At 35.2% G+C, this 25,701-nt stretch overlaps 1 protein-coding gene across 1 annotated transcript in view; it reads left to right on the plus strand.

Moving 5' to 3' along the window:
- Positions 1–25,701, plus strand: part of LOC134533684 (sodium-coupled monocarboxylate transporter 1-like) — a 99,063-nt gene that overhangs the window by 51,071 nt on the left and 22,291 nt on the right. Inside the window, exons 6-8 of the mRNA XM_063371239.1 lie at positions 11,208–11,362; positions 12,986–13,126; positions 16,510–16,618. Coding sequence (XP_063227309.1) covers positions 11,208–11,362; positions 12,986–13,126; positions 16,510–16,618 — 405 coding nt within the window. The remainder of the gene's footprint in view (positions 1–11,207; positions 11,363–12,985; positions 13,127–16,509; positions 16,619–25,701) is intronic.

The following is a 25,701-nucleotide window of genomic DNA, read 5'->3' on the forward strand; positions in this document are numbered from 1 at the left end:
AAGTGTGTGAAAAGGGAGTAAGCTTTGTCCAATCATAAAAAAACATATATCCGTAGTAAAAAAGCGAGATTAAATAATCTTAGCTTAAATATCATTTATAATTAATTACGTAGTGTTTTTTTTTTTAATTTTCCTATATTCGACTCCAAAAGTAGCGCAACGGGTGCACGTTAGTTTTTATGGTAATAAACATAGGTATATCGAAGCAAATTAAAATGAAGGAAAGTAATTGAGCAGAAATAAAGTAAAAATTATTATTTAATATAATCCATTTTTCAAAATTCGACCGCAAAATGGGTGAGTAGTATAGTATGGGGGCTCCGGGGACAGGCGCAGGCGCGTGCAGCCAAGAGCCGAACCACCATCCTGTATTGTGACGTCACGGCGGCTATCTTTGATATCAGTGACCTTGACCTTTTACCTTGACCTTTGAACTTGACCTTGACCCTGGCGGCCATATTGGATCCACCATACTGGATCCGCCATATTTAAATGGAGTGCCCACTCATAATGATAAAATTTTAGTCTCTGTCGCCATATTGATTTTTTTTGTTTCACTGGAGGCTACCATCTTGGATACCGTCGACTTTGTTTCTGCTGTTTGTTCCTAGAGAGTGGCAGCGTCGGTCTGTCTCATCAGATAAGGTCGATGTTTCATTACCTACAAAGCTATTATGGTCCTTATCGACATATTTTTAATGCAAAATACATTGGAAGCGCTGTGATTCGAACCATTGCAGCTCTGATCTCAAGGTAGGAAAACATACGCCTTTAACCGCACGGCCATCGACACATTTACCAGACTGAGAATTAAATAAGGTATATATAAAAATAACATGCATATTGGGAGTTGAATTTTTTTTAAATTTAAAGTAATAAAAGCACAACCTGTTCGAGACAGAACCACCATATTGGATTATGACGTCACTGTTTAAATTTCCGTTATGGTCGCCATCTTGAAAATCCGTAATATTTATGTTAGAAAATTGCAAAAAATTTTCAAACTCATTAAAAAAATGATTTAATCGATTTAAATAATAAATATTAAATAAAATATTACTTAAAAACCACTGTTGCACTCATCGTTACGGTCGCCATCTTGGAATATATTGTTACGAACGTTAGTAAGGCCATGTCACGCGCAGGTGCACGCCGTAACATCAGATGTGCCGTGCGCACCTGGGCAACCGCTTTATCTCCCTCCAGCCCTCCGCACTCCCCGCGCGGCGCCCTGCCTTTGACAGGTAACTGACACCGGACAGCAGGGAGTTGCGCGAGCCGCCCACACGTGTTTTCGAGAGATTTATGCCGTCGGGACGGCTCGGAGCGACGCGACAGGCCCCGGCCGCTCTCGTGAGTTCTGGAATTTCGCTGGGGCCTATATATAGGCCCGATGACGTCAGTCTGAGTTAGTCTGAGTAGAGTTCGGAGTGTTCAGTCGGGAGTTCTCCCGCGGCGGAGTTTCCGGGCGATAGTGCGGCGGGTGCGGCAGAGTGGCGAAGTCCTTGGACGAAGGTTCCATGGCAGGGAGTGAGAGAGTTCAGTGGAGTCGGGAGTTTTCCCGCGGTGGAGTTTCCGGGCGATAGAGTCGCGGGCGCGGCGGAGTCCCGAGTGAAGTTCCGAGCGAGGAGTCGAGTGGGATCTTTGCTAAGGGTGTGACGGCGGTGGCGGAGTGCGGCGACGGAGTCCCGCGGCGGAGACCTACGAGGGGTGCTGCGGGGAGAGTTATGCCGGAGGTGCGGCCCAGCGAGGTGTGCGGAACGAGTGACTGGGGAATAGATCTTTTTTTAAGTGAAATTAATTATTTGCCAATTTAGAAGATTATTTGTAAGTGACAAGTAGTGGTAATAAATAAAACGGTGTGTGTGATAAAATCTTTAATTGGGCTATCCTTTACGAACCGGTGGTAAATCGTAACATTTTTGGTGTCTGAAGTGGGATAGCCCTATTTAATAGATTTAGGATTCAGTTACATTATTAGAATAAAAGTTAAGAATAGAATTTAGTTTACGAGAATATAGTTAGTGTTTAGAACTTTAGTGAATTTGGATTATTCTAGAGTTAAGAGTTTACTGTAGTCAGTGATAGTTTTAATGTAATAGAGTTATTGTTAGTTAAATTAGAAGGTTCGGCTAGGTCATTTAAAATTAAGAACAGTATTAGAAAAAAAATATTTAGGTTGATTAATTAGTAAATTCTTTAGAAAGAGATGGCAGCTGAAGAGTTAAGTGTAGAAGATATCAGGAAGATAAGAGTTCTCCTGGAAGAAATGGTGAATGACATGAGGGCATGGAGAACCAGTATGAAGAACTCTGCGAAAAAAGCGAAGAGTGAAAATAATGACAGTAAGGACCATCATTATGAAACGAAAAGCGGGTCAAATAATAGCCTACAGGAAATGAAGAAGGATCAGGATGAAATGAAGAATGGCCAGGAAGAAATGAAGAGCGAAATGAAGACCAGCGAAGAGAAGAACAGAAAAATGAAGACCAGCCAAAAAGAGAATAACAGCGAAGAGGAGAACAGCAAAGAGAAGAACAGCGAAGAGAAGAACAGCGAAGAGAAGAACAGCGAAGAGAAGAACAGCGAAGAGAAGAACAGCGAAGAGAAGAACAGCGAAGAGAATAACAGTGAAGAGAAGAACAGCAAAGAGAAGAACAGCAAAGAGAAGAACAGCGAAGAGAAGAATAGAGAAGAGAAGAACAGCGAAGAGAAGAACAGCGAAGAGAAGACCAGCGAAGAGAAGACCAGCGAAGAGGAAAACAGTCAAGAGAACAGTGAAGAGAACAGCAAAGAGAACAGCGAAGAACAAAGCGAAGAGGACATTAGCCAAGGAGAGGAGAACAGCCAGGACATTATGATGAAAGAAGAGCTGAAGAAAAGCACAGAAGTAGTGAAGATTGGTTACAAACTAAAGAATAATGAGCAAAAAGAAATGAAGATAAACCAAAGAGAGAGGGGAAAATGCCAAGAAGAGCTGAAAAAAAGCCTAGAAGAGAAAGGTCAAGAAGAGATAGAGAAGTGCAAAGAAGAAACGAAAAAAGACCAAGAAGAGACGCAGGAAGACCAAAAAGAGGTGAAGAAAGACCAAGAACAGGGGAAGAAAAACCGAGGAGTAAAGAAAATGCAAGGAGTAACTGAGTGCAGTACAGACGATATTCAGAAGAACAAAGAGGGAAAGAGGAACCAAGAAGAGAGGAAAACGAGCTGGGAAGAAATGCTGTGTGAACGAGTAGCTACGAGAGAATAAAAAGAGAGAAAAAGGTAAGAGGCAAGGGAACCATTGGAAGGCAATGAGCAAGACTCTCATGAGTATCGGGCCTGTCCAAGACAACGGTCGGCCTGGCTCGGGCGGCTGACTGAACGACATTGGGCATCAGCAACGCAGAAGTGTCACTGGGTGACGAGAGAAGCAACATCTACTGCGAGAGAGGGTTATCTGGTGAGACTGTACAAGCCCGCGATGGAGGAAAGGCAGGAGGCCTAAACTTCGATTAGCATGGGGACCTCCAGGAGGAGATGCATTACCTGTTCGGGACGAACAGGTTTAAGGAGGGGGCAATGTTATGAACGTTAGTAAGGCCACGTCATGCGCCGGTGCACGCCGTAACATGAGATGTGCCGTGCGCACCTGGGTCACCGCTTTATCTCCCTCCAGCCCTCCGCACTCCCCGTGAGGCGCCCTGCCTTTGACAGGTAACTGACACCGGACAGCTGGGAGTTGCGCAAGCCGCCCACACGTGTTTTCGAGAGATTTATGCCGTCGGGACGGCTCGGAGCGACGCGACAGGCCCCGGCCGCTCTCGTAAGTTCTGGAATTTCGCTGGGGCCTATATATAGGCCCGATGACGTCAGTATAAGTTAGTCTGAGTAGAGTTCGGAGTGTTCAGTCGGGAGTTCTCCCGCGGCGGAGTTTCCGGGCGATAGTGCTGCGGGTGTGGCAGAGTGGCGAAGTCTTTGGACGAAGGTTCCAGGGCAGGGAGTTAGAGAGTTCAGTGGAGTCGGGAGTTTTCCCGCGGTGGAGTTTCCGGGCGATAGAGTCGCGGGCGCGGCGGAGTCCCGAGTGAAGTTCCGAGCGAGGAGTCGAGTGGGATCCTCGGCGAAGGGTGTGACGGCGGTGGCGGAGTGAGGCGACGGAGTCCCGCGGTGGAGACCCACGAGGGGTGCTGCGGCGAGAGTTGCTCCAGAGGTGCGGCCCAGCGAGGTGTGCGGAACGAGTGACTGGGGAATTGACATTTTTTTAAGTGAAATTTATTATTTGCCAATTTAGAAGATTATTTGTAAGTGACAAGTAGTGGTAATAAATAAAACTGTGTGTGTGATAAAAATCTTTAATTGGGGTATCCATTACGAACCCGCGGTAAATCGTAACAATATAAATGTTGCCCTTTTCGTTACGAACGCCATTTTATATCCTATTAATGTTGAAATTATCAATAAGCCCACTATCTTGAAAAATCCACAATTTTAATGCTAGAAATTCCAAAAAAGATATTTAAAAAAAAAATTTAAATCGTTTACTTCAAATTTTTAGTTATTTAAACGATTTTGGTCGTCGGTTCGATTTCCGACGAGAGTAAACGACTGATCCTTCCTCTAAGGAAGCTACCTAAACTGACCTCACGTTACCAATAACAAGGTATATGTCATCAGCTGGTATGACATCATGCCCGCAATCTTGTCTTCGTCCGCTGGACATCTTGTTTTAGTCTGCTAGAGTGTGCTGATGACATGGTAGTACATTTTTCTGGTCACCATACCTATGACCTTTACTGTTGGCATTGAAATTTGACCTTGACCTTGAACTTGAAATTTAACCTTGACCTTGAAATTTGTTCCTGTCCTTGAAATTTGACTTTGACCTTGACGACCATTATGGATCCGACATTTCGTGTTCAGTACACACTACCAGGAGCCACCACCTGCTAGAGGACATTGTCACCATCTTGTGTGTGTACTCGTCTTACCATCATTACCATCATACTTGTTTAAGTTTTACCCGCTAGAGTGCAATAATCATTTATTATTACTGAGGTGTACGCCATCCGAATATTTTAGTGTCATCTTGGAATCGTGTAAATGTTTAGCTAGAAATTGGGGAAAAAATACAAAATTAATTTAATAAATTTTCAGTTAAATACTTATTTATTAGATCGATTCCCGTCCTTGGTTCGAAACCAGTAAGAGCAAAAAAAAAAAAAAAACATCAGATCCTTCCTCCACAGAAGCCACCTACAGACTGACCTCACACCACCAATACCAAGGTACATATATATCGTCAACTGATATTACGTCATGTCCACCACATTGTCTTCGTCCACTGGAGCCCACCATCTTGTTTTCGTCTGCTGGAGGTCACCATCTTGTGTGTATACTGTATACTCGTCTTACTATCATTATCGTCATGCTAGTTTTATTCTAACCCTCTAGAGTGCAGTAATAATTTATTATTACTGAGGAAATTTGAGCGCCATCTTGGTATTTTATAATTATTTAGCTAGAAAGTCGGGAAAAATTCCAAAATTTATAAAAATAAAATCATTAATGTACTTTATTGAATCGATACTTGGTTCGATCCTGGATGATACAAAAAAAATGATGTAATAAAAAATACCTCAAAAATGACAGGTTCGAAAAATAAAACACCACAAGTTCTTTCACAAACATAATATTTATTACATAATATATATTCTACTACAGGATCACTTGCGAAAGCCAGCAATCTTATAAACATTTAGCCCTGCATAGACGTGAAACGACTAATTCTTTGCTCCAATCAATACTCCAACAGTTCCAAATGCTCCAACAGCTCCAACAGCTCCAACAGCTCCAAATGCTCCAATAGCTCCAACAGCTCCAACAGCTCCAAATGCTCTATCAGCTACAACAGCTCCAACAGCTCCAATTGCTCCAAAGCTCCAACAGCTCCAACAGCTCCAAGAGCTCCAAAAGCCCCAAATGCTCCAACAGTTAAAAATGCTCCAACAGCTCCGAATGTTCCAAAGCTCCAACAGCTCCAAATGCTCCAAAAACTTCAATGCTCAAACACCTCCAACAGCTCCAAAATGCTCAAACAGCTCCAAATGCTCCATCAGCTCCAACAGCTCCCACGGCTCCAAATGCTCCAACAGCTCCAATTGCTCCAATTGCTCCAAAGCTCCAACAGATCCAAGAGCTCCAAAAGCCCCAAATGCCCTAACAGCTCCAAATGCCCCAACAGCTCCAAATGATCCAACGGCTCCAACAGCTCCAACAGATCCCACAGCTCCAAATGCTCCAACAGCTCCAAAAAATACAACTCCGAATATGCATGTTATTTTAATATATACCTTATTTAAGTTTCAGTCTGGTAAATGTCTCGATGGCCGTGTGGTTAAAGGCGTATGTTCTCCAACCTAGAGATCAGAGCTGCGATGGTTCAAATCACAGCGCTTCCAATGCATTTTGCATAAAAAATTAAATTTTAATGTGTCGGTAAGGACCATAATAGCTATGGTAGGTAATGGAACATCGACCTTATTTCATGAGACAGAGCGATGCTGGCGCTCTCTAGGAATAAACATCAGAAACAATGTCGACGGTATCCTAGAAGGTGGCCTCCAGTGGAACATATATATAAATATGGCGACAAAGACTAAAATTTCATCATAATGAGTGGGGCGCTCGATTTAAAGATGGCGGATCCAAGATGGTGGATCCAATATGGCCGCCGGGGTCAAGGTCAAGTTCAATGGTCAAGGTCATAGGTCAAGGTCACGGACATCTAAGATGGCCGCCGTGACGTCACAATCCAGGATGGTGGTTCGGCTTTCGGCTCCACGCGCCTGCGCCTGTCCCCGGAGCTCCCAAACTATACTACTTGGCTGAAAAGGTGGGCAAAATTTTTATTATCAATGTATCTCTGAAGCCAATAAAGCCAATGTAAGTTTTGTAGCATGATTTATAAACATACAAAATCTACGTACGGTTTTTTTTACGTTCTCTGTAGTTCTAGTTATTTAATATATTGGTATTGGGTTAAGTATAAATAATAACTTCTGATTAAATCAATCTTATTTTAAGATATTATAAATCAACATTCTTTCAGCTACTTTCTTTTATTGAACGTTCTTCGAAATATCACCTTTTAAGTTATGACATGGTTTAATACAATTTTTAAAAAGTTATGAAATTTATAAAATCAGTATTAAAAAATTATTTAAAATAAAAATAAATATAGGTTTATTATAACTATTTTGGAATACACATAAACGGTTAAAAGAAAAAAATTGCCAGTCAAGTGGACTGTCAAGACAAGTGAAAACTTAAAACTTTGTTTTTAAATGTTATATATGACATCATTTCAACGTCTAATGTACATAAGAAAATGATTTTGGCATTATACCAGTACGATGTCAGCATGATATCATTTATCCTTATATCATTTTTAGTCACAACAGATGTCTGTGGTATGTAAAAATTACGTAAAAATTCATTACCTAGCTATGACTTACCAGTGATGTCAGACCTAGGTCATGTATTCGCGTGGTCAGATTTACTTCAATTACTGCTACTACAGCATGTTGGTAATGCGAACTCACAAGATTTTACCCATCCAAAAAAGAGTCCAACACGCACATGTTACAGTCGAGTATATACAATGTATATGTGTATATATGCGTATACATGTACACAGGCCGCTGCGAATCGCCAGTCTGGCGCAACACATCATTAGCATGTCAGTGACGTGAACGGAAAAGGAGAGGGGTAAATATTTTGGGATTTTATTTGTGTAATACTAAACAAACTTAGAATTAATAATTAGATAGTAAAGTTTATATCTGTAATTTTTAATTCAAATAAAGATGCGACTTTATAAAGTATCCTTAATTAATGGGAGGTATATTTCATTAAGTAATATTACACAATTATTCTAAGTGTAGCTTTAACCATAGTAAATAAAAATTGTTGTTGTAAACGATGGCATAAACATAATTAAAATGAAATAGATGCGTCTTTTACAATTTTTTAAATTGTGTGCCTCTTGAAATGAAAAGTAGGTATGTGTGATTTTTAAGAATAAATAAATAGTCTAACACTCTAAAACAGAAGTTTTAAAATCAGATACTTTATCTACAGTAAAATTTTTAAATGGACTACGCAAATATACTTAAAAAAAAATTCTTAAATTGTTTTGTAATGAAATAAATCTTTAATGCACCTGAAAACTTTATTGTTCCTATTTATTTAGAAAAAATTTTTGGAAATAAACACAATTTTTTTTTTCAATTGTAAGAATTTTGTTATATTCTGAAATTGCGCGAGCGAAGAAGTGGGTGTTATGCTAATATATGTATACTTATATGTATATGTTTAAATAAAGTGACAATACCGGCCGCACTAAAATTGTGTAAATAACTTTTTGAAATTTAAGAAACAATTCCGCTTTTACAAAAAAAGACCTTTAAATTAAATTTTAACAATACATCATAACAAATTTTTTTTTTCAGATTAGTTGGTAATAATAGTAAAAACATATACAAAATAATCCCTGCGTAAGCAACTAATGAAAACAGCAAAAGATCAAAAATTAATTTTCTTACGAGAATCAGAAATTTTATAGTAAAATATTATTTGTCTTTTAAAGCAAAGGTTAAGCTTAAAACTGAAATAAATACATTCCTGCTTCTAGCATAAATCTTTTTTTAAAAATAATCTTGGTTTTTACGATGCACAGTATTCTTTCAAAATCAAATTTTTTTTCGGCCTATGCATCGGTAAAGTATGTTACAATATTTTCTGTCTTCATTTATCCACTTAACACATAAACGTAAAGTTTAAAATAGATTTTTATACAATTTTGGTATGTTTCTGTTGCTAATTCAAAAATTTAATTAATACACAGAACCAAAAGAAAAAAAAATTGGGTGCATAGGATTTTCGAACTGATTGTAGCTATATTTGGGGCGATGAATCTAAATATGAAATGAGTTTTTTTTTCTATCAGCTCTACGTTTTGAGACAAGGGAAGCTTGAAATGTGATGTGTTCTTTTACACATTGAGGACAAATGTGATTCAATACCAATAGATCAATTACCGAAAATTAAAGAAACATAGATTTGGTTTTGGAGAAGATAAGATGTTTTGAACTTCAATGGGTGATTTACGTGGACTTAAAAATGGTAAAAAAAAATTCTCGGTTAGCAAATTGGCCACACCAAATGTTCTTTCTTGGCCTTTGGGACAACAGAAACTAAACATACCACTGGTTTAGACAAGTGTGGCCTAAGAGAGAAGACATCGTTGAAGAAAAAATGTTATTAACAACCCTTTATTATACGAGAGAATATTATCTTTCCTCCACTGCATATCATCTGGGCCTTATGAAACAGTATGTAAAGGTTCTTGATAAGGACCAAACATGCTTTGCATTTATAGGGGGAAAAATGCCTCACTTGAGTAAGGAAAAATTTAAAACAGTAATATTTAACGGACCAGAAATAACAAAATTCATAAGAATGAGGTTGAGCATAAATCTTGGACTTCATTTGTTGCAGTTGTTGGAAATCTTCTGGGTCACCGAAAAGCAAAAAACTATGTTGAACTGGTAAAGGACATGCTTAAAAAATTCAAATCCCTTGAGTGTAACATGAGTATTAAGGTGTACTATTTACAAAGCCACCTGGATCGTTTTACGGAAAATTTAGGAGACAGGAGTGAGGAGCAAGGTAAAAGATTTCATCAAGATATTAAAATTGCGGAAAACCCCTATCAAGGAAGAGGGTATACGCACTTAATGGTAGATTATTGCTGGAGTTTAAAAAGGGACATTTCTCAGATGTATTCAAGAAGTTAACAAAAATTAGGTTCTGAATTGTTGAGAGACCTGTTGGTTCCATCGATGACTCTCTACTTAATTTTTATATATAATAATAGTGTATACTAATAATATTTTAATAAAAAATGTTTATTAAAATAATTTTGTATAATTTAATAATAAGAATTTTATTTTTAATTTGTTGATTGCATTCAAGGATTTAACCTAAAATAACGTAAAACGTAAATTTGACTAAAATGTTATATCTTAGAAATTTTACCTCCTAGGCAAAAAATAATCACACATTTTAATGCAGAGCACCAAATTCATATTAAATCAGCTCCAAATACCCCGCCCCCAAAACTGTTGTTGGTCTGTATTGTTACGATTTTAATAATCGTTGAGTGGGAAGGATTGGTTTCGTAAAGGGATAGCCCAATAATTTTTAATTGCACAGTTTTATAAAATGCTAATATTAACAACACTAATAAATAATATAAACTAAAATGCATGCTAATCAATGACTCGCACTCAGTATCTCAAGTCCTTACACACCGCACACCTCGCTGGCCGCACCCCTCGCGCAACTGTCGCCGCAGCACTCCTCGTGGACCTCCGTCGCCGCCGTCGCACTTCACTTCGCTAAGGCTCCGCTCGACGCTTCACTCGGATCGTCGCTCGGGACTCTCCCCGCACCCGCGGCACTCTCGCCAACCAAAAACTCCCCTCGCCTAGGAGCTCACTCTAACTCACCGAGCAACTCCCGCGCAGGCCGGTTTCCAGGCTTATATATACCATGGCGCCCTTCTTTAAGTGATGAGAGCGGCTGGGACCAGTTGCGTTATCCTGTGCTGACCCGACGCCCGAAGCGTCGGGAAGGGCATAGGCAGCTCGCACGATGGCCCGGGGAATTATCACGGTGGAGCCGTGTGGAGGAGGGGGTAGGGAGGACCGTTGTAATCCTGACAGGATTGCGTGGCCTGTCCCAATTCAGTGGGGGGTACTTGACACGCGCCTGATGCCAGCCATCACCCAACCCGGTGCGCGTTGCGACCTTGCTTGCGCTTTAGCAGTACCTATTATAAAACATTTTTAGAGTTAAAGTAGTAGTTTACGTAAAAATATATTTATTTATTACCAATCATATAAAGTTGGTGTACGTTATAATTTATTTTAAACATTAGTTAAGATTTATAAACCGTTTTAAAATGTATAAAACAAACTGGTAGATTTTACATACTCTGATGAACCGAAAATATAGTATACAGTATTTAAGCTCTATATCGAAACATAATACGATATAATTACTATTATAGTACTGATAAAGCAATACTTAATGCTAAATATTTTGTCTAGTTATAGTATAGCTGATTTTTTGTAAGCTATAAAACCAATTGCATTTTATTTCAGGGTGGCATGAAGGCAGTTGTGTGGACAGATTTTCTACAGTCATTTGTCACCGTTGGATCATGCATAGCAATCATCATTTTAGGACTGGTCAAGGTAGGCGGTTTCAATATTATGTGGGACAGAAGCCGAATAGGAGGAAGACTTAACTTTTTCGAGTAAGTCATAAATTAAATAATTGCAGACATAGTACTATATATTTTCAAAAACCATACTCATTATTTTAATTACTTATTTAGATGATTTCATTCTTGGAGACATTATGAATATTTAAATATTTTTTGCAAATGTTGAATTACAGTCATTATTTATAATCATTTAATTAAGCATTAATTTATATAGATATAAGGTCTTAAATTGGATTTGAATGCGTACTTACCATATGAAATGTTAAATTATGGAGTTAATATAAACTTTGAGTTAAATATTATTACTAATAACTAATATAACCAATACATTACATTGTAAACAACTTTTTAGCTTTATTTAGTTTCATTCCGCCTATCTTTACGAATGTTATTGCATTTTAAAATTCAGAAATTGTGTTCCTATACCGTTTTCATGTCTGATGACAAATATTTTGGACTTATTATAAAGCATTTGATTTTAATTTACTGATTTTGTCACTTATAAATATTGTATTCAAATATGTACCTTCATTATAAGTTTTATATTATAATAATTGAGGATAAACTAAAAACATTAAACAGTTTTGAATAAACCACTGATAGTCTAAAAAAAATTCAAAGAAAATAATTTTTTTTATTTATTTACTAACAATAACATTGTTTTAAACTTCTTAAATAAAAAATGGTAATCATAAAGTGAATCAAAAATACGATTTCATTTTTTTTCATAATTTGAAATTAAATTACGAAGCACATTGCCACTTCTGCTTGTTATATTTAAACAATTTTGTTTTCAAAGAACAAGTATCCTTCAGGACAGTCTCAAAAAGTATAGTTTCACTGAAATATTTTGGGCCAAGAAAACAAGACTCCAAAATCAGATGCTGTAATTACAAGACAAAAATTTCTGAAAACATGAGTTTGATGATATGCGCTCGAAAATTTTAAATTTCATTTTTAATATAGAACTGAAATTTTCTTGTATACACTTCCATATATTTCATTCTAGAGTGTCCACAAACCAGAGATAGAGAGTATGGACGTTTGTCGTTTCCTCTCTGTGAAAATTTTGCTGTACAAAGCCTTAAACGCGGTAATCACAAGATTTCATTGGTGATTATAATAGGTAGACAAATAATGGAACTTATAAAAAACTGATAAATCAAATTAAATACAATGAACTACCGCTGTTCTTGAAGAATTTCATTGAAGTAATTTTTCTAATATTATAGGCAATGTTAATTAATATAGGAGTGTTTGAGCAATGTTTTATAAGGCTCTTACTAAGTCAAGATTGACTTCTTATTTTAATGGACACAAATGCAATTTATTTCATTTTACTTTTTCAAAACTAAGATATTTATATTATTTACAATACGAATATTGTTACTGAACAGGTGATCGGTGAATACAATATTATTTACAATCAGCCAAATAGTTTTTAAACATTAATAACAAAATGTTGTTATTTTATAATTTTGTGAAATTTTTAGCTTATGTAAATAATATAAATTTAAACTTAACATTAAAATTTTACCAATTTTGATACATAACTGGTGGCCGTTTTTAGGCTTTAGTTCAATTTAATTATTAAAAAAAGAAATAAATTATTATATTATAGTTTAATATTGACCATAAGTATTATAATTTCAGTTTGAACCTGGATCCATTTGCAAGAAATACGTTTTGGACGTGTGCTTTAGGCAATATATTCTCCTGGATGAGCGGACTGTGTGTGAACCAAGGAATGGTACAGAAGTTCATAGCACTGCCCACTTTGAAGGAAGCCAGAATGTGAGTTAATTATTACATTACCTATGTAAATATTTTTTTCTGGTTTCATTTTACTGAGAAAGATAAAAAAAATTCAGACTGTAACTGATTTGTACACTTCCTTCTCTTTGCAGTTTTGTAGAGAGAAATTAAGGGCACTGAAGAAAAAAGGTTTTGTTGGACCTCTTCCCAAATACCTTAAACCACTCTCTATTTAAATAAAATTAAAGACTGCAAACACTTTAGAGATTACAATGGGTCTAAATGTGACAGAACTACGTTTTTTTACCTTATCTTCTCATTTTTTCAAATGTTTCTAACAAGAGAAAATATATTTATCCCATAACACTTATTCAGACAAATATGAGAATAAAACATTAACTCTGTTTAAAACTAAACAATTTTCTTAATACTGAACAATATGAAATACAAAACTATGCAACTGAGGGCTTCTAAAATAAGCTTGTTTTATTCATTTATTTGTTAATCTCACGAATGCAAGAAATAAAATTTCAAATTCTCCAGATTCAAACCCTTCAAACAAATTAACACTACAATGACAGTAATCCACTTCAATGATGCCTTTTTTATTTTGTGGTTGAGAATTTTTTATCAGTCGTAGCCAAATCAGCACGTAATGTTGGAGTTTAAACATTAGTACACAAAGATTATTTTAAATCTTATGAACTATTTGGATCTTCAAATGTTTAACTATCGTCCGTAAACCGACTTTACAGACAACCAATTTTTTTGCATTAAAATTGTATCTTTGTACGTAAAGATCATTAAACCTTTATTTCACGCATAATGAATCGAAACAATATATAACATGATTATTCTTCACCAAATGAACATGTTATTGTTATAATACACTCAAATGTGCAATAAAGTAGACTAACCACGGAGCGTAAATAATCGGAGTTACGGGCTGTAATATTAGTTATTCATTATCATAAAGTGGCATCCCCCTACACTCCCACCATTCGTAGCAACTTGCAACGTATCCATTGCCTTATCAGCCATTTGGCATTCAGCCGCCAAGCGATAAACAACTTCTAATTCTCACTTGAGGTAAAACTAAATATTTTATAGATACAATTTTTGGTGTCTCTTTGCAGTATTTAATCGTAAATTTCGTCCAGGTGGACATGTTTGTATAAAGATGCATGGGCCATGCTATGAGCATATCGTATTACTTATGGTTTCCACACGTTTTATATTCACCCTACTCTCAGGGTAAACTCATACATTATGAAAGTCTCTGAACGTAGCCGGGCTCTTCTGTTGCCTGGTGCCCTTAATATCAGGTTTTAGGGAAAGTGCCCCCTCCACTCAAAGGAAAAGCCTTGTCAATTTTTCGATGACTCTGATTATATTCCTATTGCAATAATTTTTTGAGTTAAAATATGATTTTTAAAAAAAAGTGAAAAATGCTAAAAAAATAAATTAATATGACTAAAATATTCATTTTGTGCTTTGCAGTGGGCTACTAAGTTTTCTTGGTTGCTGTCAGTATTCTGTCAGACCTTTTGACGAATAAATAAATGAGCCTCGTCCGCACCAAGGTAATTATAGACGCGTGTTAAAATGAGAATGGAGTAGGATATTAACGTAAAGAATGGGTAAGGGAAACAGGAGTAACTGATAAAACCCAATGGTTCATAGCAACGTCTGCCATGATTCCCACTTGAGAAAATGCTGTTTCGACTTCCGCAATGAATCGAACCTGGATATTCCTGGAGGGAGGCGAGTGTTTTTACAATTTAATCGTCACCGTGCCTTCATTTCAGCTCTCTTATCAAGCTTCGTCCCATATCGTTTATTCATGAAGCAATTTGGAGTTATGTTTCGCACATCATATCCGAGCTAAGATGGGCTGATTCCTTGCACCAATAAAGTAACTGTGTACTTTCTTATCTTTACTTCCAATACACTGGTTTATAACGCTCTTATATTGGACTTTCTGTATTGATCTTTACAAGATTTATAACGCATCATTGATATGGAAGACCGTTTAGCACGTGTCTATACTTCTAACACATTGTATATATTTTTTGATGTGACAACGTCTAATAAATCGATGAACACCGGCTGCACGCACAAAAATGTGTCCCGTTACTCTGTGTCCCGTTACGCTCATTGTACGCTTGCGCCGCATCTATCTCTCTTCCACTCGATTGGAACAACCATCGATTTGACTTTTTCGAGGCACATTAAACTTGAAACACTCCCATTCATTTCCTACTTTTCCTATCATCGTCCTATCCTTAACAGAATAACACAGATTTGAAGAAGTTAAATAACAAAGTTGTATAAATGTTATAGTTTAAATAATCTCTTCGTTAAAGTTATAAACATATTTGAATTAATGATTGCAAATAAAAGTAAATGTATCAATTAAATTGTAGATTTCATTTCACTCTTCTTTGTATCCATACAAAATAGTGATAATTCAATAAAAATGATTCAATTTTATTTATAAAAGTATGCAATCATGTCATCAATGTTTTGTTATGAAGTTGTCACGTTAAACTATCGTCCGTAAACCAACTTTACAGACAACCAATTTGTTTATTTATTATTGATAATGTGAAAATTATTTCAAGCCAAATGTAACGTCTAAATAATATACATTATAAATAAAATTCTACAATGAACACTGTATGAATAGTTGAGGTATGTAATAAATTGTGTGAATATCACATTGATTTCAGGATCTTAAGCATTAACACGGTGTTTTCTCCGTAAGTTTTTTACGCTCTTTGTGGCCCCACAAGGCAGCTATCTCAATGGCTGGCGTGATTCTTCTTTGACTTCACAGTTAGAAAACGACTGCAATTAAAAACACTTCATAAAATAAGAAGAGAATTTTCAACTGAAAAGTTATGTATCCCAAAATTCATTGCAGATTTTCAAATATTTGGCATATTAAATTTAAAATGTTACTGTGAATTTTGACGTGTTCACACAAAACCATGGAAATTTGAATGCTCTCAAAAATTTGGTTACACATTAATATTTATTCTGCATACATGGATGAGCAAGCAGTCGCCACTAGGTATTTGAAATACTGTTATACATTGTATAAGGTTGAATGATTTTGTTTAAATTATTTTAAGTTTTAAGTTTTTTTACTGTGCCTATAATTACGGTAGCGCTATTTATAAATGTATTAAAATATATCTAAATATAACTTAGGTTTTGACATTAGACCATAATTATTCAAATTTTTGTTCCGATACAAACATAGAATACAAATTTCTCAAAATAATATTTTTCATTTATTTAATTTATCTTAATTGAAAATAAATTAAGACATAAATATTACTTTTAATTTTTCTTATGCGTTTAGGACATTGTGAAAAATTGTCCATGTTCAAAAACAGTAAATTAAAACGTTACAGGTCACTAATGATTTTCAACGCTGGATTTTTCATTGTGAAGTCATCATCACTTTTCATCGGTCTGCTGATTTATTCAAGCTACTACGAATGTGATCCTATAACATCAAAGGTGAGAAAGAAATATTAATATTTGTAGAGTTTGTTTTGCCAGCAAGACATTTGAATAAATGTATCCCCACAAAAGAACATTATAAGAATGAGGACATTAAGACGCGTTAAACATATACAAGTTTATTTATATTATCCTGTAGAACATGTATTAAAAATATAATCATAACAATTTTAAAGAAAATAATAAAATTAAAAAACTGTGTTTTTGGAGGTATTTTTTTATTAATTGCAACTCGTTTTTTTTTCTTTTTAACACTATCCACCTGTGATTGCAAGATAAAAAACAATTTGGTTTCAACATTAAAGCGGAAATACAATTTAAACAATTTTTTTTAGGAATTTTTGGTCATAACATTAGTTCTGTTTTAATCACCACTATTACAAACAATTATTAAAAAAGAAATTTAAACAAAAAATTACTTTAACTGTAATATTCGACTTATATGGCCAGATATACTTTGGATTCTGGATTAAAGTCACATCCGTAAAAAAATGTGCCCAAAATTTGTCACGTATATTTATATATCTTGAGTAATCTGGTAACAAAAAGAAAAACAAGAAGCAGATAAATTTTTAAAAATTTCATGAAAACTTTTTCAAAAAATTATTTTTTAACTGAAGTTTTCCAATTCAAATTTTTGCAAAAAAATTATAACTAGAATTATATATAGGCCTATATAAGTTGTGTAAGTTACGCCATTTATAACTCAAGAACGGCCGGACTGATTTTAATGATTTCCAATTTGTTGTTTTCGTCTCTGCCCTAAAAAGCAGATAAACATTAACATATTGATAAAATTCAAAGGAGAATGTGTTAGTTACACCATTTATAACTCAAGAACGGACGGAATGATTTTAATGAACTCTAATTTGTTGTTTTCGTCTCTGCCCTAAAAATCAGATTAAGTATTAACATATTGATAAAATTCAAAGGAGAAAAAGGATCTTTAAATAAATAAGGTTTGGAACTCCACCGTATTCCGCAATTGACAGCTCAACATGTCACGCAGGTGTGCCATAGACATACAATGTTACACATGTACATACTGTAAGTGTTATTTCTCTATGTCCCCCAAGCAAAAGCTGCAAAGCTATTCTAACGAATAAAGTAGTGAGAGAAAGTAAAACGAAAGCTCTAACCCGCTGTCATCACCATGTTTGGGACAAATGAGTAGCTGGATGCAAGAAGGGCCTTTTTATGAAATGGCCCTTCATGAGTAAAACGTGTAAATTTGTTCCCCTAAGCACCACCGTATGCTCCTCAAAATTAGGTTTGGAAATTTCCATCCTTAAGGAAGATATTAATTTATGATCAACAAAGAAAAAAAGGCTGTTTTTGCATAGAACCATAAAAATGTTTTTTTTTTTTTGTTATTTTAATGTGTGGAGTTCACGGGATGTGCACTCATTAGAGAGATGCTTGAACAACGATTTGTTTGTGTGCACGGCCGTAAGAGCGCTAGTGTGCTCACTGCTCAATGTTTGTTTACGATTCGTTGCCAAGGCTCATTTAAAATGGCGGCAATTTTTCTTTCGTATTTTTGTTTAAGACTTTAGGTTATTTGCGTGCTACTTGCTAATTGCTTCGTAGGTGGAAACTGGAAAATATCTGGTGTTTATTTATTCAATTATTTAGTGGCCATATTTCCATTGAGGTATATTATTAAATTGATTATAAAATTACGTATTAAGTAAAATATAATGCCACCACGTGTACGAAAATGCTAGCTTGTGACATAGGTGGTTTTAGCATAAATATATACTTAGGTCATTATTCCACCAATGTTTATACGGTTAGTACTGTGCACGGCCACAACAGCGCTGCAAATAGCGTTCTAGCTGTCATTCAGAGAGTGGCCTTTCTATCCCTCCCTCTCTTTTCTATGGTGGAGTTACTTTTTGTTGTATTTTAATAGGAAATTAAAGTGCTTAAAATGTTGCGAAGTGAAAATGAAGACTGTTCTGACAAAAGTGAAGAAATAAATAAGAACAGCAATGTAGGAAAGCGAAAATTACGGTTTGAGAATTTATGGGGGAAAAAAATAAGAAGAAAGCAAGAAGGAACATAGGGCTGTGCTACAGATTTTCGAGTGGAAAAGTAGTGCATCCGAAAAAATTTCATCCTGTAGATAAGTGTTGCTCTAAACAATGCTACAAAACAATCGATGTGATTGAGCAAGAAAAATTTTTCAAGTCATTTTGGTCGGTTGGCGACAAAGATAAGCAAGACAATGTTATAGCAGGTAACTTAATTTCTATTGCTCCTAGAACAGTGATGGTAAATTCAGTTTACAAGAAAAGGCCTCTCATTTGGAAGTATCAAAAACCGTTGCAGTCAAGTGGTGTTTCCATTCCTGTTTGCCAAGCGTTTTTTATTGGTAAATTGCAAATATCAAGAAAGAGGTATAAGAGTTATTCAAGGAAAGTTGGGTAAAGGTGACTTGGTGATTAAAGACAACAGAGGTAAACATGCAAACTGTCCAAGTAGGATAAAGCAAAATGTTTGGGAGTTGGCCAAAAAACACTTATCCTCCATTCCACGTGCTGAATCACACTATTCTGCAAAGAAAACAAAAAAGTTGTATTTTACTAACCCTACATTGTCAGTTAAAAAATTGTTGGAATGCTTTCAAAGAATATTTTAGAACTGAAACAGGAATGGCATTAGGTATTAAATATACCACTTATAATAATTTTTTCAGAACCCAATCAAACTACAGTTTCCGCAGACCTCGAACAGATGTATGCGACTTGTTAAAAGAATGCATTGTTAAGCTGAAACTCCGACCAAATGATGCTTGTTGACAGTTGTTTAACATACACAAATGTCGAGTTAAACGATATCAAAGTATGAAGCAAGATATAGTAAACCAAAGTAAAAGAGACACGAAAAATGTAGTGTTTGAGTTTGATTTTGCCCCAAATCTAGCACTTCCAAAGCTTAACGTTACTAGTCAATTCTACAAAAGTTTGATTTGGTTGTATGTTTTCAATATCCATGAACATAATGATGGCACGAGTGCACTGTATTGGTATTTGGAAAGTGATGGTAAGAAAAATGCTTATGCTGTATGCTCTATGTTATACCATTTTATTTCCAGCATTATTACTCCAAATTTGAAATGTGTAACAATGTTTTCAGACTCATGTGGAGGACAAAAGAATAACCTAACAACGGTACAGTTTTGTTGTTGGCTCTCTAAAGTGTTAAAAATTGTATTGCACCATATGTTTTTCCAGTAAGGGGACATTCCTACTGTCAATGTGACATGAACATTAGTTTGTATTATAGTAAAGTGAATAAAATGGAAACAGTGGAAACTGCATCAGGATACGTATCCATCTTAAAAAGTTGTCGAACAATTCCTAAACTATTTCAAGTAGTTGATGCGAGTGGACTTATAAAGAAGTGGTCATACATGATGAGCTGGATTGCTGAGAAGACACCAATAACCAGAGACGAAAGGTTCTCTATACATAAATATGTACAACTAAAATATTCGCATGGCATGCTTTCAGCATCCAAAACCTAAATGCCTATTTATCTCCCATTTAAAGTTTTCAAGACTTCCAAGGTGAATGAATATCATCTACCTGTTGAAGACAAGAATATTTTGAAACCAGCCAAAGTTCGAGATGTAAAATCCTTAATGCGCTTTCTTTCTGAAGACTCCCAAAAGTGGTATGAAGAAAATGTTTTTCGTTGATTTAACCAGACATGAGAAAAATGTTTTAATAAGAAGAGAAGTATTTGCAAACATTCCTTGCACAGTGGTATCAAAGGTTTTGTTTTCACTAAGAGTAAAATGATTGACAATGTGTTAAAAATATGTTACTGATTTATTTGATATCTTAATGAAAGTTTGGTAACAGACTAAGAACGTGTTTACTGCTTTAACTCTCTGTTTTTCTTGTTACAACTTAAACTAGGTATAGTTATATTGACTGAGCGGTGTTAACAAAACATTACGTTATTTAAGACATTTATTTTTGTTTGTATATCATTTTTACAAGCTAATATTTACCCTTATATATTTTTGTTATCGTACAACCAGCTGTAAAATTTACTGTTTCACATTTTTTCCCATGCATTTAATAAATAAAAAAAACTTTTTAATATTGCATTGTTACTTAAAAAATCATCTCTGCAAACATGGGCCTTTAAATTTATAATATTTCAATAATTTTTTTTAAAGTAAGGATATATTTTTCATTATTAGAGATAATGATGTGGACGGTCAGGTGTGAAAGAAACAATAATTGTTTGTATCACAAGAACATAATTTGGCATTCAAAAGATAATGTTATTCCAATAATTAAAAGGCTTATATATTTTTTCCATGCTTTTTCGATAAGCCCTTCTTGCATCCATCTCCTCAAATTTTTTTACCAATTTTGTGATTTATTTTTTACTTTTATCACTTAATTTTTTTTAATATGAATCACCCAATCACATCAACACTACAGCACTTCCACAGAAAAAAATTAATAAAAAAGATTGACAACACAAAATGTATGAGAAACTCTCGGAATATTCCAGTGCTGCTAGTAGTATGTTTTGGTTCCTCCGGACGCAGGGTTCAGGGTGTGGTGCCATGGTGCCACCACCTTCTTGGATTGTGACGTCACAGTGGCCATCTTGGATGACCTTGACCTTTGATCTTAACCTTCAGCTTTGACCTTCAAAATTTGAAAACATTTACCAAAATTTACCAATTTTACTAGTTTTATGGAAAAAAAATTCCGCCGAAAATCTCAAAAAATTTGAAAAAAATAACATAAAATTTTTTTCGAGAGAAAAATTCCACTTTCGAGGGAAAATTTCCAGTTTTAAGTCCATAAAAATATCAGCGGCTAGAACTGTCCATATATAGGCTTAAACATCCATATCTACAGCCTCCGATAAGCCTATGACATCATCATGGAATATGAAGTCACAGTTGCCATTTCCGTTATGGCCGCCATCTTGAAAATCTATATTTATTATCGGATTTTAAAGAAAAAAATTCTAAAATTTATGAAGAAATTTAACTAATAAATTTTAATAAAAATTATTTAAAAAATAAATGTTGCAATTTCCGTTACGGCCGTCATCTTGAAAATCCACAGTTTTTATGTTAGAAAATAGTGAAAAAAATTAAAATTTAAAAAAAATTTATAATCTATTTAATAATAAAAAATTTCAAAAATTATATTTTTAAAAAATCAAAAAAAAGTATACTTACGCCATAGAGATCGGAGTTCTCGGTTCAAACCCGGCGAGGTAAAAAAAATGGCGACATTTCCTTCCTCCATGGAAGCTATCGGCAGACTGACTTCCAACCACTTATGTCAAGGTGTATAATATATATCGTCAGCGAGTATGACGTCATGTTCGCCATCTTGGAAATCTTCATTTATTATCTGATTTTAATGAAAAAATTAAAATATTTATAAAATATTAATTTATTTATTTACAATAAAAATCTTTAAAAACACAGTTGCAGATATCGTTATGACCAACATCTTTAATTCTAGAAACTTGGCATGTTTGGTAATGCCCGCCATCTTTTATGACTATGACATAATCGTTACACTTTACATTACCTCCGCCATATTGGACTCTAGAATGTTGCACTTTTTGTTACGGCCACCATCTTGAAAAACTGCAATTTTTATGCTATAAATTTGGAAAAAAATAAAAAAAATAAAAAAAAATTAATACTCAAATTTTAATAAAATAATATTTCAAAAATGTACTTACTCCTTGCAGTCTTCGTTTTGAACCTGGTAAGACCAAAAAAAAAAAAACTTTGACAGATCCTTTCTCCACGGTAGCCACAGGCTGACTAACCTCCTACCACCAATATCAAGGTATATATCGTCAGCTGGTAAGATGTAATGTCCGCCAACTTGTCTTCGTCCACTGGAAGCCACCATCCATTCGTCTGCTAGAGTGCGCTGACATCATGTTATTTTAATTCTTACCCACTAGAGTGCAGTAATCATTTATTATTATTACTACGACACCCGCTATGTTGTCATTTGTGCGCCATCTTAGAATTGTGTAATTAATTCACCAAAAAAAATTGGTTGTCTGTAAAGTCGGTTAACGGGCGATAGTTTAACGTGACAGTAATAAAAAAACATTGATGAAATGATTGCATACTTTTATGAATAAAATTGAATAATTTTTATTGAAATATCACTATTTTGTATGTATACAAAGAAGAAGTGAAAAGAAATCTACAATTTAATTGATAAATTTACTTTTATATGTTCTCACTAATTCAAAAAAGTTTATTACTTTAACGAAGAGATTATTGTAACTATAACTTTTATACATGTTTGCTATTTAAATTCTTCCAATCTGTGTTATTCTGTTAAGGATAGGTCGATGATAGGAAAAGTAGGAAACGAATTGGAGTGTTAAAAGTTTAATATGCCTCGAAAAAGTCAAATCGATGGTTGTTCCAATCGAGTGGAAGAGAGATAGATGCGGCGCAAGCGTACAATGAGCGTAACGGGACATTTTGCGTTACGGGACACTTTTTCGTGCCTAAAGCTGGCGTTCATCGATTTATTATTTGTTGTCACGTCAAAAATTTGCAATCAATTTACAGATTGATTCGATCAGTTCATGTCCTTGGTTAGATACTTGTTCGAAGCAATGCGTTTAAAATTTATGTAAAATATATCCATTTCAAACAATAATGTTTAAAAATCCTATGAAGGCTTAAAATCCTCTACTACCAGCCTTTAGTAAGCTGTTATGATCGCCATCTTGGTCTCCGGCCACCATCAAAATCTTCTATCTTGCCTGCTTTAGGAGACAGCTGAGAAGCACTATTACGCAAGACGAACTTCCTGCTCCTTGATGTCTAGCAAAGCCTTAATTCTTTTGTGGAAGTTATTGAGTATCCCACAACTTTCTTAAAGTAAATTAATAATTTTATCTGAACACATCATGAGGAACATGTTAGCAAGTATCGGAACTACTTACAGTTGTTTTGCATGAGAAAAATTATTTATCGCAGCTGAATGGAGTAAAAGACAGTTAGAGGCATGTAGTATCGTAGCCTCGTAAACTTGTAGACTTGTAGCCTAGTTAATTGTAGACTTGTAGCCACCAAACTTGTATTCTAGTAGTCTTGTAACCTAGTAGTATTGTAGCCTCGTAGCCTAGTAGCCTCGTAGTCATGTTGTCTTACAGCTTCGTAGCCACTTAGTCTCGTAGCCAAATAGCAGCTAGGTTTAAGATTGCTGGAGCCAAAGACAGATAGCGCTAATGACTGTTGAACCCAATGATTTTCGAGCCAATAACGGTGGAGCCAAAAGACTTTTGGAGTCAAAGACTGTTGGAACCAAACACTGTTGAAGACACGGGATTTGAAGCCAAACCCTGTTGAATCAATAGACTGTAGGAGGCATTATATCCTCTCGTAAATTGACGATCGTGTCCTACTGATTTGAATTTTCGTGTACATGTACATCCTTCTCCTTAAAAGTGCTTCCTGTTTGCCGAAATTTAATCCAAATGAGTGTCCTTTTCGTTAAATGTGTGTACTGTGTATAATTTTCGTGTTCGATATGTACGTGGCTATAAACCAGAAGCCAAGCTACTTTATTTACTAGACATCCTTGTAGTTCCTGTGATTTGAAGTTCGCTTTTTCACATGTTGCATGAAGACATGAGAGGAGCAAAATTGTAAACAGTCCTTCTTGTCCGAAGTTTCGCTACGAAGTGTGCCATTTTTGGTTTACACGTACTGACAGTTTGCGACGGTATGCGAAATACTGTAAAGGTAAAGTCCGTGTGCCTATTGCAGACCTGCAGACATTTCCACTCCATCCTTTAGATTGGAGACTCGTATGTACGCAAGCACAAACACAGCTGTTCAGCAACCGAATGTAATGAGGCTTGTACATGAATCTAGGCATCAGACTGTGCTCAGTGCATTACAGTTAAATAGTAAGATTTTCCACTTGCCAAATCTGCATTTCGTGAAGTGTTGAAAGACTACTATTACCTTAATACATTAAGTGAGTCGAAAGATATTTGTACTTTTCTTGGCGATATCAGGCAAAACATTATCAGCTTACTGATGTTGTAGATACATACAGACAATTAAAATGTAATTTGTACTTGGATGAGTATACGGCAAACCATATCCATTCGAGTACAATGTTAACAAATTGACATTCAAAACAGTGAAGACTCCCATTTACAATTCAGATGATGCGAAGCAATCTGTTAAACACAATACTTATCAAAAAAATCTGTCGGGAAGAAAAAGACTATGTAGGAAAACGTTCTGGCTGGCCTCTGTTTTCAGTAACCTATTGAAGCTAAGATTTAGTCAGTTTAAACCAATGTATATCGAAATGTATATAATATTGCTAACGTTAGCAAGTTATGCCGCAGGAGTGTAGGATTTATGTAAAAAATTGTATTTGTAATAAAAGTTTTTTATAATTCAAACATGTCACTTGCATGTTACATTTATGTGATTTTTAATTTTATTTACTTAATCTGCATTGGCCAATGATGGAAGCGAAGAGTGACATCGATAGAATGAATATATTATAAATTAGTGATTTTTCAATAAATTTTGGAATTTTTTTCCGAATTTATAGGTCAATAATTACAAAATTCCAAGACTGCATCCAAATGTCAATATGGCTGGAGCTACAGTAATAATGAATAATTACTAAATTCTGGCAGGTAAAAATTAAACTGACATGACGTTTGCGCACTGCAGCAACCGAAAACCAGATGGCGGCCTCCAGCAAACAGAAACAAGATGGCGGGAATGATGTAATATTATATTGGCGATATTTATACCTCGGAATCAGGGGTGGGAGGTCAGTCGGTCGCTGGCTTCAGTGGAGAAAGGTTATATCGTATTTCTTTTTTATTTTTACACTCACCAGGTTAAAATTAAGACGTTACTGCATTATTTTAATTGATGAATTAAATTTTTTATAAATTATTAATCTTTTCCCTAGTTTCTGTCTAAATAATTGAAGATTTTCTTTATGGCGGTCGTGACTTCTTAATCTAAGATGGCGGAGTGATTATTTAATTTTTTTATATTAAAA

Source organism: Bacillus rossius, chromosome 7, assembly GCF_032445375.1.
Source record: "Bacillus rossius redtenbacheri isolate Brsri chromosome 7, Brsri_v3, whole genome shotgun sequence".
Taxonomy (NCBI): Eukaryota; Metazoa; Arthropoda; class Insecta; order Phasmatodea; family Bacillidae; genus Bacillus; species Bacillus rossius.